This window comes from Leptodactylus fuscus, chromosome 2 (assembly GCF_031893055.1).
Source record: "Leptodactylus fuscus isolate aLepFus1 chromosome 2, aLepFus1.hap2, whole genome shotgun sequence".
Lineage (NCBI taxonomy): Eukaryota > Metazoa > Chordata > Amphibia > Anura > Leptodactylidae > Leptodactylus > Leptodactylus fuscus.
The window spans coordinates 93,863,631-93,879,689 of record NC_134266.1 but is presented as its reverse complement, the minus strand read 5'-3'; the positions used below and the strand labels follow the sequence as shown (position 1 = coordinate 93,879,689).

Here is a 16,059-nt window from a genome sequence, read left to right as displayed (position 1 = left end):
TTTTCGGTGTGGCCTGCTGGGGGAGCAGTATATCAATCAGGGACAGAAATAGACTTGACAGGCTCATCAGGAGGGCCAGCTCTGTCCTGGGGAGACCCTTAAACCCAGTACAAGTGGTGGGTGACAGAAGGATACTGTCTGTGGTTACCTCCATGCGGGAGACCAAATCCCACCCCATGTATGGGACCCTGATGGGACTTGGCAGCACTGTAAGTGACCGTCTGCTTCACCCCAAGTGTGAGAAGGAGCGCTATCGCAAGTCCTTCCTTCCAACTGCGACCAGGCTGTACAATCTACATCAGACCAAGTGAAGATCACTCCGAACAGAAAACTAATGATTATGACGATGACCATCAGGTCTTCCGTTTTTTCCTTAGCTGCTATGGACTTCTAGTATATCTTCTCTTCTCAGCTTATGTGTGTCTACGTCTGTAATATATTAGTGTATTATCCTGTATCTGTATTACTATGCTGCTGTAACATGCTGAAATTTCCCCAATGTGGGACTATTAAAGGATTATCTTATCTTATCTCTACGTACCTGTGATCAAAGAGGACTCTGATAATGGGCATTAACACCAGGTCATCTGCTGAATAAAACAGCAGAGACCTGGCATTTACAGTGCCCACCCTGTCATTGGTGAGGAGCATGTTAACAGATGCTTTTAATACTAGCATGCTCTAGCTCTGGCCCCTCTCAGGCACACATGATCCAGCCGGGGACAGAGGTGCTGCACTCAAGAGCGAATGCCAAGAAAAGTCTCATGCTTGTCTCTACAGGCATTATTGCGACCTCGGGAGCCTGTGCTTGAAATAAGACATTGGACTAGATGGCTCTTCTACAATGTTGGTTTGAAGGAAGGCAAAAATCTTCGAAGGCAGTAGCCAGTTTTTCTCATCTTATTCAAAAAGGACCTTATAAGAAATTCAGAAGAAATCTGGAACAGCGCCCCCTCTCCAGTAACTCATAACTTGTAATATTGTTACACTCTTTTTAATGAATTCACCATAAGAGCTTTCACTGGCAGAGAGTTCTATGGTCTTACTGCTCTTACAGCAAAGAATCCTTTTAGTTAGCGTAGAAACTTGCTCTAAACCTACAAGAAGTCACTGGCAACATGATGCAACTCAATACATAAGGTATATTTATAAACTGCAATAGACTGAAGGGTATACCAAAAAAGTGTCTGTATTAGTCACATTAATGTGGCATACAAACATAATGTGAACAAAGCCTAAGTTTAGGTTGGGTTCCCTCTACCATTATTCAATCCAATCACAGGATCAGAGCAATGGATGTTAAATGACAGTTGTATACAGAGCCCCCTCCTTTGGGGGTCCATCTTCATTCTCCCCAATTTAGAAGTAAACAGACATGACAGAAGACAGCATATCATTTACATTAGAGTCAATGGTGGGGACACAAACGGAAGGGGCTCCGATTGGGTTTGTTACTCTGGTAACATTCATGTCCGTTTCCTTAGGCTGTTTATTAGCATTAAGTACTTTATTTGATGATAACCATTTGGATCATCTGTATAGAGGGTTTCATTCCTTTTTTTTGCACTTCCAGATGTGCTGTCCATAAAGGTTAGTGCATTGCAGGAGACTGCATTTACATTTTTCTTCCACAGCTCACAAGTTGCTTTCCAGGAAACAGAGACGTCAGAATTTACTACCATTAACAAAACAAGTTATGGAGCTGGTTCTCACCGCAGACTAATCCCTATTGTTACTACTAGTCTGTCTTACATACTTGCTTTTGTTTATAGGATAAGAAATGTCTGCAGTCTAGCCAAATTCTTCATAAATATTAATATTTTTATATGCATTTTGTCCAGTAGCTGCCCAGGGCATAGGTGAAAGGTTACATAGTGTGTCTGGCAGTAAAAGTGCCCGCTTATCAGTGCTTTCTATGCAGCATTCTGTTTTTTCAGCTGCCTGGAATGGGAAGTGTGCTTGCAGACATGTTTTTCTGTCCCTGTTGTTGTTAAAGGCATACAGGGACAGCTGGTGGAGATATTGCAGTGGGTGACTGCAAATGACAGAGATTCTCATGCAGGTCAACAGAGATCACACTCTTCAAGGGTCTTGTCTCGCACCCATGGGGGAGGGAATATGTCTGAAACAATGTTATGACTCCTGTTGATACAACAAGTGTCAGGCAGACAAGGGCTATGCATGATACACAATACTTTAATGCCACCTTTATGGGTCAGCTTCATTGTATGGCGTGGTATTGTGGGAGGCCTGCATTCACAGGAATAAAGTGGCTGAAATAGTTCATCTAAAGCTGATTGTATCTTTGTTGCCTGTAAGTGACACCCTTGGCTATTATTAATATTAACAATCAAGGTCAATGATGATCTTATATATAGTTCATCAGTTTTGAATGTACTGGCAAAATCTTATTATGGTTGATTCATTGTGTGGGTACAAATGGGCCTATATTTTTCCCCTAATATGGGTTAATACCCTGTTTCCCCGAAAATAAGACAGTTTCTTATAATTAATTATCTAACGAAATATATGACCTTTCTTATTTTCGGGGGATGTCTTATGCAGCGGCTGGAGCCGGGAACAATCGGCAGTCATGCTGATGCTTCCTTAGCGGAGCGCCGGCATGACTGCCGGTTGTATGTGATCCAGAAGGTGAAGGGGGGGGGGGTCTTATTTTTGGGGAAACAGGGTAGGCCTCCCTGTCCATTTTTTTTTGCCTTCCATCATAGTAGGATTAGGATTATAAATTGGACCAGATTTCTAACCTTATCAACCATGTTACGGTATAAAATGATGATTTAGATATTTAGATTTCTTGGTCACTTGTATCGGATGTCTTCGGCAGTGTACAGGTTGCAAAATACCACGTGACTAAACTGCACGTTTCACCACAAAATATGGCTGATTTGTGCTTATCCACACAGCTTATCCAGGTGAAATGGTTAAAAGCACTTGTTTCTCCTGAAAAAGCTGCTGAACGTTCTCGTGTGTGGACCCTGCACATGAGCATGCACCCTTAGAGGCGGGTGGGAAACTACGGACCTTCCCAGCATCTGGATTGCTTTCCGTTTTTATAGTTTTAAGTAGACAACTGTGAGCGAGGTTTTTAACAAGTGCAGATGTTCATGTTTCTCTGGAGTTTATAATCATTCTTTAATGGGGTACATCCCGCTCAGGCAGTCTGAGAGTGTTTACGAGCTGAGGAAAGCTTCACTTTTCACATCAGCAAGCCTATTTCTCTAGGCTGTAAATCACTTACAAGGGTATTACAGATATTCTGGAAAAATGTATTGTAAATAGATGGAATGGATATACAGTATAGGGGACATCTGCATTCCTTTGATATTCCATTTTTTATTCTATATCTCATAAATAGTCCTCTATGACAGGGAGTGGTTAAATGTGGTGCTAGGAACATGCTGCCCCAATCCGAAGAGTGACCCTTCGGTCACCTCATATTGTGATTTCAGAGTTGTGACTTGGGCTCACAACCCTATAAGGTGAGCGTCATTCCTCTGTTTAATTTCCTAAACGTTTATAAGAATACTATACTACGGTCTGCTCGGTGTCCATATTCCCTTTTGTTTTTGAGGGAGTGGTTAAAGGAAGTCTGTCACCAGAACCCAGAATATCGATCCAGCCCTAGATAGACAGGTTAGGGTCGTCTGAATCAAACCGCTTTCCCCTTATGAATCGGTGCCTCCATTGCTGAGATATCAATATGCAATATCAGCTCTTTGGGGCAACAGCAACTCCAACTCCTGATTACTCCAAAGAGCTTATTTGCATATTAACAAAAGCAGTGATATCTCAGCAATGGCGGTAACCGATTCACAAGGGGAGAACGGTTTAATTCAGACAACCCTAACCTGTCTATCTGTGGGGCTGCATTAATATGCTGCGATGTCTGGTGTCAGACTTAGTCACTCCAATAGTAGGCCAGCTTTCGGCGCTAAAGCTTCTCTCTATGATTCGTGTGTTTACTAAAGTCTTCTCAGGAATAACTATACATTTTGTCCTTATCGTAATATTAGATAGCAGTTTGAAATAGCTCATAGAGTTCTGTATTGGTCCAGTCTTATTGCATACTGATGAAAATAAATAAGATATATGATAATACTTGTCTATGCGCGAGCACTGTGAGCAGAGGGAGGGGCGTTCCTCCCCGCTCACACTGTACCGCACAATAGGCGCTGCTGTGAAGAAGGACGTACATGACTGACTGTCAGGAACGCCCTTCTGACTGTGAAGAGCTACGGTACCGGGACCGAAAGCTCCATACCCGGGGCACAGATCGGGAAAGCCGACAGTGCGCTGAATTCAGCACACTGTCGGCTTTCCAGCAGTATATGGAACTGCCTGTGCCCCGGACCATGAAAGGTCCTCTTTAAGGGTATTTTCACATGTACCAGATTTGTTGCAGTAATGTTTGCGACTGAAAGTCAGTTTGGTTAATCTGAATAGGTTTATTTGGTGTATTTCCTCTTTGAGATGAACAGAACAATCACAGACGTTTCCACAACCAATCTGCTGTGTGTGAATTTACCCTAATAAGGTAGTCTGCCTTGGGTGACACAGTTAGTTTTTGTTTTCATAGTACTATGGCTTTGGACCAGAAAACATATGTTTTCAGCGTAATTAGATTTTTGTCATCGGCATTGCTAGTAAGAGGAGACCTTGAAAAGATTGTGTGACACAATAAAAAGAATAAAATAACAACAATAAGTTATGTGATAGTACATAGCAATGTACTGAACAACCAACTGTGGGAAAAGCAACTGTGAAATACTGCCATCTAGAAACATATGGCTGGCCTATAAATAAGCCTGAAACATTAAATGGTCCGATCTGAATGCTCATTAGTTATAAACTGTTTCTGTTATACCGCCCGACCAAATAGAGACCTTCACAAATGTTACCCATCATCCACCAGCGGCCCTCAAGTGTCATAAATAAGGCCATATAAATTAGTCTCATCCCTTGAAGAAGTTTTACATTGTGTTATAGGTCGTGGACCCGCTGCTTCTTTAACAGCTTTTTCAGCTATAGGTTACAGACCCCTTGTTAGGTAAGCAGGTGAAAACTATATATTTTACTTCTGATTTATACCTCCCATAGGACTGAGTGGAGCCTTAATCTTTGAAGTCAGAATGTTCCTACTTAAAAGGTCATTCTGTTCTGGGCCATAACTCTCTATTATCTCTCTGGAGGATCCTGTGCCTTGACTGGCCATGAGTTTTCTTCTTAAAGATGCCATGAAGGTTGTAACACCACTGGAGAATGCGAAAGGTTAAAAGATCGCTGGCATTAGTTATAGCGCTACATGGACACATTGGGATTTCTAAACATTTTTTGGCCTTTGCTGAAAAGGGCTTGACCTTATCTAATATGGTTTATAAATATAGATTATGTGCTTTTTCTTGGGGATTATATATTTATATATAAGCTTTGTATTAAAGTGGATGTAATTAAACAGAATCTGTCAGCTTTCCTAACATGTCTGTTTTAGTAAATATTGTATTCTTCATAATATAATACTTTTGGAAACTTTTTCTTCTAACCCTGTGTTGGACCATTCCTTTGTTAAACCTACTAGAAGAGGGCAACATGGTGGCTCAGTGGTTAGCACTGCAGCCTTGCAGCGCTGGAGTCCTGGATTCAAATCCTGCCTGAAACAACATCTGCCAGGAGTTTGTATGTTCTCCCTGTGTCTGCGTGGATTTCCTCCCATTCTACAAAGACAAACTGATAGGAAAAAAAATGTACATTGTGATCCCTGTATGGGGCCCGCAATCTTCATAAAAAGAATTGAGAATTGGCTACCAGTTGACGGTGTGTCCTTACAGGATCTGTCCAATCAGTACCAGCAGAATAGTGACACCCATTTGTCAATTTATTCAGATTTTTTTTAGGAGGAATAACAGACAAACAGCTCAATTTGGAGTTAGAAGACAAGATGATCCAGAATTGATATTTCATGAGGAATACAAGTATTTACTAAAACAGACGTGTCAGGAGTGCTGACAGATTTCACTTTAGCAGGAGCAAAATATAAACGTTAGAGAATCAATTAGCAAAAAGCGTAAGTATTATTAGGATCAGAATCATCACCCACTTTAAGCATGCAAGCTTAGAAGGCGGTGGGATTTCTTATAGCTATTAATTTTATCCAATTTTGACAGCTTAAATACTGAATGAATGCATTTGCTATTGTTATGTCCTGTACACATTAATCTTGCAGACAGCATTATGCCATGCAGGTATGTTATTGATGACATTCTTTGTACATGTATTGTGTTGTATACACTTGTGTGTATGCTCAGTTACAAGCTTATTACTTATGTCATCTTATTTGAAGACCGTAATACAATACTGTATTCTCCTGCACAGTACATGTAAGGGATTGCTGCTATGGGGCTCTGTTCACACTGATGTCTTTTCATAGCCCACAATTATCTTACTGGAACAGGTGATGCCAACCGCTGCAAGGTGCCCATCAAAATCAATTGTCTGCTCACGTAACCATAGACATGCTGGGTCCTGCATGTCTATCTGTTATCTCTCTCTCTCTCTCTCTCTCTCTCTCTCTCTCTCTCTCTATGCGTTTTCTGTTTGTTTGTCCTTTTTTTATGCATGACCAAACGACTGGGCCAATTTTCACCAAATTTGGCACACAGGTTTCATTGTATGTCGGGTCTCAGCTTTCTAGGACATACTGTTCCTGAAATACAGTATTCCCAAAACAATAACCTGCATTAGCCAATATAAACCCACAAATCTTTCACTCATATTCCAACTGCTATACACACGGTCACTCCTCATGCACACAGTATTACTCTGGGTTTCCATAACTGATATCCAGCACTGATATCCAAACTGAGATACACATATCAGAGGATTAGATACACAGCTCAACACACACCATCACACATCAGGGAATTAGATACACAGCTCAGTACATACTATCACCCATCAGAGGATTAGATACACAGCTCAGCATACACCTCACACATCAGAGGATTACATACACAGCTCAGCACACCCAATCACACATTGGGGGATTATATACACAGCACAGCATACACCATCACACATCAGAGAATTAGATACACAGCTCAGCACACAGTATCAAACATCAGAGGATTAGATACAAAGCGCAGCAAATAGTATAACACATCAGAGGATTAGATACACAGCTCAGCACACAGTATCACCCGTCAGAGGATTAGATACACAGCTCAGCATACACCTCACACATCAGAGAATTACATACACAGCTCAGCACACCCAATTACACATGAGGGGATTATATACACAGCACAGCATACACCATCACGCATCAGAGGATTAGATACACAGCTCAGCACACAGTATCAAACATCAGAGGATTAGATACAAAGCTCAGCAAATAGTATCACACATCAGAGGATTAGATACACAGCTCAGCATACAGTGTCACTCATCAGAGGATTAGATACACAGCTCAGCATACACCTCACACATTAGAGGATTACATACACAGCTCAGCACACCCAATCACACATCAGGGGATTATATACACAGCACAGCATACACCATCACACATCAGAGAATTAGATACACAGCTCAACACACAGTATCACTCATCAGATGATTATATACACAGCTCAGCATACACCTCACACATCAGAGGATTACATACACAGCTCAGCACACCCAATCACACATCAGGGGATTAGATACACAGCACAGCATACACCATCACATCACGCATCAGAGGATTAGATACACAGCTCAGCACACATCATCACACAGCAGAGCTTTACTCCAGGTTTCCATAACAACCCAGTCATTTTTTCTTCACTGATGTAGGTCAACTTTAAAGGGGCAGGCTGCTGTTGGGGACACTGTTACACAAGGTCACATTCACACAGTTTTACTCCAGGTATCCATAACAACTGATCGCAGGTTTTTCACTGATATCCAAACAGAGATACACATGATCACATGATGCTTATGTACACACATAAATGGTATACAAAATCACCAGTGCAAAACTGGCAAATTCTTATGGGGCCACTACACAAACAAAAAATGAAATTATACCCGTGCGAAGCCGGGTTCTCCTGCTAGTGTTTACTATAACAATATAGATAAGGCATTGTTCATATTTACGTTGGAGGCGTCATTTGGAGCCTCCATCGCAGATTCTTCGAGCACGCTGAATACAGCATGCAATACAATTTTTTCTTTCAACCCAACAGTCGACTCGGATGTGAACAGAGCCTAAGTGAAGCAAAGATGTATCATTTCTGCAGTTTTGTCAGAAAAACCTGTGAGAAAATTGTGTTAGTATGAACATATGGAAGCAGATTGTGAGTTAGCCTGCCATGAGGGGTAGAAATCCAGAAACGAAATGCATAAAGATGGTGTAAATCTCTTATTAAACTAAGACTTTATGTCAGTACTATAAATCATACAGGAATAGAAGCTGCTTATTGTGCCAAGCAATTCTTATCTGCCAACAAGTGAATCAATTTCTATGGTTAAGTATGTGTATTAAAGCTATTGGTTGCTGGCTTTCCGTCAGATCTCAATATTAATTTGGGGCAGAGCGGTTTGATCACACTTTTTGCTTGTGTGACGTATGTATGTGTGGCCTCCTACGTCTGCCTTCACTTCACTGTCAACAATTACTAGCCGACTGCAGAAAAATGCCAACAATTAGGACCCAGGCACGTCCTGTGCAGCATCCGTCTTAAGTAGTGTTTTCCTTTCCTTGTATCGCGGTAGACGAGAAACACTGGATGGCATTCACGCATTCCCCGCCAGGCCTAGGTATACAGAGATAAAAGAAGCCTCCGTTGACTATGATATTTTTGTTGTTCTGGAGGCCAGAAATGCTGAGAGATAATGACATTGAAATGATAGCTGGTGGGTCTCACTCCATACAGATGCTGATCATCTGTCTAATATTCCCTATGGGATGAGACGTTCAGGAGATCTGTACAGGATCTGCCGCTCTTCCATATTTAATCTTGTGATTGCACTTGGTAATGCCGTTGCTTGTGCTCGCTGCAGGGAAAGGAGGCTTTAACTTATTCTTGTTGTATTTTGCATTGCTGGGAGTGATACAACAATTATTATACAAGGGATCCGTAAATGGGATAAGCAGCAGAACACCTGTTATGAACAGAAACAGCCGAGAGGGGAAGGGTTTGCCGTGTGTGGCTTTGGCACGGAGCGAGCCTGGTGTCTTTTACAATATACTGCAGCGTTCTCATTGTTTTACTGATGGAGACGGTTTGCCTGTGTGACAAGTAGAATTGTCCATATAAATTTAATAGGTTACTATCTGCATTGTCATGAATGTGTTTTCTTCTGTGACTCAATGGCAAATTAACACTAATACCTTGGAGAGGGAAAACAGTATTTCGTTCAGCCTTAAGTCTGCATTCTGTCTAGAACTGTTAAGGTGGCCATACATATTGGATGGGCAGTGACCAAATCCACCAATGTTGTCAGAATCAGCACTCTTTTAGGGGACCATTCACATCACATTTTGATCATCAGTTTCAATGATCAGTTGCGGAAACAAAAAACTAATACTACAATGGATGGAAACTGATGACTGGATGGTCATGGAATCAATAGAGTCATAGTCGGTTAAATAAAAATGGTTCCATTAGGACAAACCACACTTTATTGTCCCACAAAAGAACAAACAAAAACTGATCCATTTTAATTAACATTGACTCTATGTAAATGGTTGATCATCAGTTTTCATCCATTTTTCGCATCAGTTTTTTGTATCCGCAAAACTGATCAGTTAAACTGATGATCAAAACTTGATGTGAATGGGCCCTTATGTGTATGTGAGATTCTTGATTCTTCTACTCTTACAGCAGCAGATGCTGCCGGGAAGATGGACTGGACGTGTTGGATTTCACAGCAGATAAGTAGTTGTCAGAGGTGTCTGTCAGCAGCTTAGGCTGGTCATGCAAACTTTCATTCCTGACTACTACATAAAAATGGATGTTTGGTTGGATGTGTCTACATGCGTCAGTGGGGAGACCCACTTATCTGAGAACAAAAGAAATCGGTAGTCGAAATGCAACTTTCCAATAGATACCGTAACTTCCCCAACATCAGGAGAATGGGAGTCCAATGTGCTCTCGTAGAAATGAAGAATTATATACTTAACAAAAAAGTGTACAATATGTCTTATATTCTAGGTTCTTCAAAGTAGCCACCTTTTGCTTTGATTACTGCTTTGCACACTCTTGGTATTCTCTTGATGAGTTTCAAGAGGTAGTCACCGGAAATGGTTTTCACTTCACAGGTGTCCCCTGTCAGGTTTAATAAGTGGGATTTCTTGCCTTATAAATGGGGTTGGAACCATCTTCCTACATGTAGGATTTAGCTGTCCACTTGAAAAATCAGACATCTTTGTAAACGGACACTTAAGGACAACCACAGACAGTAAAGGACACTACATGATTTCCCATTTAAAATAATGCAAATTGTAATGGACACAGCTAGTGTCCGCTGCTAAAATCTTGCGCGGACATTAGCATCAGACCCTAGCTGTCCGACACCTACACTAGTGTAAACCCAGCTTTAATCTTTTTGCAAGGCTTTTGCAAAACACTAGCAGAACTGTCTTAAATCTGATAAAAATTCCTATGATTTCATTGGGATTTTATCTGTTGTGCATTAGTGACTGTTAATGTCCGTTTACACCAAATCCTTGACATGTCGATTATTTTTCGTGGACACAAAAATCTGGAGTGCAGGACTTTGTGTCCGTGAAAAATAACAATTTTATGTCGGACGTCAAGTGTCCATTATTTTTAACATTAATGTCTATGGTAACGGACAGTAACTGATGGGCATCCTTCATACTGTCCGTTATTACTGTTTGTTTTTTTCTGCACATGCTTAGAAAGTAGAAACAAAGAAAAAAAAAAAAGGTCCGTATAGAAACTGACACTAATGAACACTAACTGATGGTAATTTGTCTGTTTCTTTTATCCGATCCATTAAATGGATCTGTTAAAAACGTACAAAATAACATCAGCTAGTGTTTGTTAATGTCTGTTATTATAAGTGTCCATTTTTGTTTGTTTTCAACGGACACGATCAGAATGAATATTCAACGGTAGTGTGAACCCAGCCTTATACTACTAAAGATCCACATGCAAAGACAATCTCCTATATGAGTTGGTGTGTGCTAGGTAATATAGGTAAACTAGATTTACATGAACTTGTCATGGGTGTCCATTATCATGCTGGTCAGTTCAGTCTTGAAGTGTATGGGCAGCACGGTAGTGGTTAGCACTGTTTCCTGGCAGATTTCCAAGGAGTTTGTATGTTGTCCCAAAGACATACTGATTGGGAATTTAGATTGTGAAACCTTTATGGGACAGTTTCTGACAGTATCTGTAAAGCTGCAAAATATCTTATTGCTATCCAATAAATAAAATAACATAGACAAGAAAGAGGAAAACATTAGTTTTCAACAGGGCCAATTTTGGGCATGTCTACTATAAATGCAAAACATTGCCCTGACTAGTTCTGGGACAGCCTTAGCTGGTTCCAAATATCAGTTCATAAATTCTTTATCTCTAGTATATTTGTGGGATGTGCGGAATTCATTATTGGGTAGTAGAGTAGCAGATCATTCCCTTAGAATGGGGAGGTGAAAAATGGATTTGGAGGAGGTCAATCTGGTGAGAAGGCCCCCAACCCAGTTATTAAGCTGCAGGTAACTAAATATATTCCTACTCAAGAGGAGGGGGATGGAGTGAAATTTGGTAACTAAATCAGCATAGGACATGATTCTATCTGATCATATGAGATAATGGACCCTTGAAAAGCCCTTGGTTGGACTCAGAGGAGTCTAATATTTTATTTTCATTGGCTTGAAGTGGTTTTCAGGATTGTAATATTGATGGCCTATCGATATTAGATAATGAAGAGGTTTCAGCTTACCCTTGAGTTACTCAGCCCCTTCAGACAGCTGATTGGTGGGAGTGTTAGGAGTTGGACTCTCACCAATTTCATGGTATTGAATATACTGAATATTCACTGAATTAGACAGCAGTCACGTAATGTCTAATGTTAATTCTTTATATAGTCTGGAAATTGTGAAAAGCTGAATTATTCATATGTTCCATACATACTAATAGTTTTCTATTTTTGTTTTCAGAACCATGTAAAGAAGGCTTAAACTCTTGGAGGCATTGAATACCAAAGGGAGCTTGGGTTCCATCTCTCTTCCTTACCCTAACTGAACACCATGGAACAGCAGAGATTACCGAGCCTGACAAAAACATCTTTCCATTTTCACAGTCAGGCAGTGTCGATGGTCTTGCTGGTTTTGGCCATGCTGTCTTTGGAAATACCTGGTGCTTCCCTCACCAACACATTTCATACCGAGCAGAGAGACTGGACTTTTAGCCATCTCACTGTGCACAGGAGCACAGGGGCAGTCTATGTAGGTGCAGTAAATCGCATTTATAAACTATCTGGAAACTTAACCCTGCTGGTATCCCACAACACTGGTCCTGGAGAGGACAACAAATCCTGCTACCCTCCTCAGAATGTGCAGCCATGTAGTGAACCTCGTACACTGACCAACAATGTGAACAAACTCTTAATTATTGACTATTCAGAGAACCGACTCTTGGCATGTGGTAGTTTGTACCAAGGTGTATGCAAGCTGTTGCGTTTGGATGATCTTTTTATATTAGTAGAACCATCTCACAAGAAAGAGCACTACCTCTCTAGTGTCAATGAGACTGGTACAATGTATGGTGTGATCGTTCACACTGAAGGTCAGGATGGTAAACTTTTCATTGGAACTGCAGTAGACGGCAAACAGGATTATTTTCCAACTCTTTCGAGTCGCAAATTGCCTAGGGATCCAGAATCATCTACCATGTTGGATTATGAGCTCTATAGTGACTTTGTGTCATCTCTCATCAAGATTCCTTCTGATACACTTGCTTTGGTTTCTCATTTTGATATTTTTTATATTTACGGTTTTGCCAGTGGCAACTATGTTTATTTCCTCACTGTGCAACCAGAAACCCCTGAAGGTATATCTAGTAATTCAGCAAATGACCTATTCTACACATCTCGAATTGTACGGTTATGCAAAAATGATCCAAAATTTCACTCTTATGTTTCCTTACCAATTGGATGCACAAAGAATGGGGTAGAGTATAGGCTATTGCAAGCTGCCTATGTAACAAAACCGGGTGCCACATTAGCTAGGTCTCTGAAAATATCCGTGCAGGATGATGTACTTTTTGCAATCTTCTCTAAGGGCCAAAAACAATATCATAATCCACCTGATGACTCTACGCTCTGTGTTTTCCCCATCAAGACGATCAATGCTCTTATTAAGGAACGACTACAGTCTTGTTACCAGGGAGAAGGAAATCTGGAGCTAAATTGGCTGCTAGGAAAGGATGTCCAGTGTACTAAAGCTGTAAGTACATTTTCTTGTCTTACTTTATTAAAAATGTCTACATGTATATGTGTTCTCCTTAGGCTGGTGTTACTTGTGTCCAGCCACTTGTCTGATGCCTGAGCAGGACACAGCTGATATCTGATCCCATATTGAGTACATTGTTGAATGTGGCTGGACAAGCTGCTTGGAAAAACACTGCAGTTGACTATTTTATAACCACATCTGAGGAAAACTATGTTGGGAGTCGGGAGCGTCCGCCACCAGGGTTCTTGTATTTTCTTAGGCTCATAGCCATACAACAGCTTAGTACAACCTTCCAAGTGTGCAGATATATCTTAGGCTCCGTTCTCACTGAGTAACGCGCCGCTCATTTAGACACATAAACACGTGTCAGAGCGCAGCACTTCAAAACAGATTCCATTGACTTCAATGGGTGCCGGCTTACGCGCGCTACACATTGAAATCATTGTGAGGCTTTGTAACCCATTGATTTCAATGTGTAGCGCGCGTAAGCCGGCACCCATTGAAGTCAATGGAATCTGTTTTGAAGCGCCGCGCTCTGACACGTGTTTAATTGTCTAAATGAGCGGCGCGTTACTCCGTGAGAACGGAGCCTTAGGGTGCATTCACATGGAGGAAAATAGTGAGGAATTTGGTGTGGAATTTTCCACGCTGAAAAAAAAGCCTCCCATTGATTTCAATGGATTCTGCTAGCTAGTGGAAATTCCGCTAGTGGAAAAAAAAGCTAGCAGAACCCATTGAAATCAATGGGAGGCTTTTTTTTTTTCAGCGTGGAAAATTCCACACCAATTTCTTCACAATTTTCCTCCGTGTGAATGGACCCTTAGAAACCCATACTGGTATATATATGCTCTTATTGTATCTTCATATGTAATTAAATGCAAACAAAGTTTTTAATCAGATTTCATAAAAATCAAATACAGAATCTTTGCCTTGGAGTGTTATGCTCCAAGACAAATAGATCCATACATATATCACCCAACACAGCATGAGAGTCCATCTTCCTTTATGTTCTACTTTATTAGCTTGGATAGGTTCTGTATGTACTAAGCTACTTTCCCCTAAAACATGCCACAATTTTTTTGCTGTCAGATTTGTACAGCTATGTGTATGAGGGGGGCTTAGGGGGATGGAGATTGGCCTGTAGATTTTATGTGAAGTGATTAGAGGATTTTTATCAGCGCTCCTTCAAGCTTTTCTGTAGAATAAGTTCACCACCAGTGATGTTTTCTTAAAGCCAGCATGTCACAGTCTGTATTGTATTAAGGATTTTGTTCCCTTGTCTGCCATCAGTATCTTAAATTCTTTCAGTTCATGAACTTTGGGAGAGCGCTCACCCCGCTCTTATAAGTATGTTGATTATATTAAGCACTTTAATGAAACCACAAGAATGTTAACTTAAGGCAACCGCAAGGGGCTGGAGAGCGCAGCCAGGACATTGCACTCATCTAACTCGTTGGGTCACTTACATAGTCAGTATTGTTCTCTTCAAAAAACATGTTGTAAAGCAGTAATAAGTATTCATTCAACCACTGCTGACTAGCCAAACAGGTAACAAACAACACGTGGCTTAAAAACAGTGTGTAAGCAGCAATGGGAATGTGCAGAGTCACAGGATCTAGAGAGCAGGTTGCATATACACGTTACCATTTATCAGCCCACAGACAATAGCTATGAGCATTGGATGGACATTTACATCACTACAGAGAAATGCACCAGCTTCAGAATAAAAATGTTAATTATTATTTATTTGTTTTTTAAATATTAAAAATATTATTATTATTGGAATTACTTTCATAGGAACTTAGGAAAGTTGAGAAGTATTAATCATGTACACTACTGTTCAAAAGTTTAGGGTCACTTAGAAATTTCCTTATTTTTGAAAGAAAAGCACAGTATCTTTCAATGAAGATAACATTGAATGAATCAGAAATATATATATATATATATATATATATATATATATATATATATTGTTAATGTGATAAATGACTGTTCTAGCTGCAAATGTCTTGGTTTTTAATGCAATATCTACATAGGTATATAGAGGCCTATTTTCAGCAACCATCACTCCAGTGTTCTAATGGTACATTGTGTTTGCTAACTGTGTAAGAAGGCTAATGGATGTTTAGAATACCCTTAAAAACCCTTGTGCTAGTATTTTAGCACAGCTGAGAACAGTTTTGCTGGCTAGAGAAGCTATAAAACTGGCCTTCCTTTGAGCTAGTTGAGAATCTGGAGCATTACATTTGTAGGTTCAATGAAACTCTCAAAATGGCCAGAAAAAGAGAACTTTCATGTGAAACTCGACAGTCTATTCTTGTTCTTAGAAATGAAGGCTATCTCATGTGAGAAATTACCAAGAAGCTGAAGATTTCTTCCAACGGAGTGTACTACTTCCTTCAGAGGACAGCACAAACAGGCTCTAACCAGAGTAGAAAGAGAAGTGGGAGGCCCCGCTGCACAACTGGGCAACAAGACAAGTACATTAGAGTCTCTAGTTTGAGAAATCGACGCCTCACAGGTCCTCAACTGGCAGCTTCATTACATAGTAACCGCAAAACGCCAGTGTCAATGTC

At 40.5% G+C, this 16,059-nt stretch overlaps 1 protein-coding gene across 1 annotated transcript in view; it reads left to right on the top strand.

Moving 5' to 3' along the window:
- PLXNA2 (plexin A2) overlaps nucleotides 1–16,059 on the top strand; it is a 272,967-nt gene that overhangs the window by 31,137 nt on the left and 225,771 nt on the right. Inside the window, exon 2 of the mRNA XM_075264212.1 lies at nucleotides 12,191–13,477. Within this exon, the coding sequence (XP_075120313.1) occupies nucleotides 12,281–13,477 (1,197 nt within the window). The 5' untranslated portion in view covers nucleotides 12,191–12,280. The remainder of the gene's footprint in view (nucleotides 1–12,190; nucleotides 13,478–16,059) is intronic.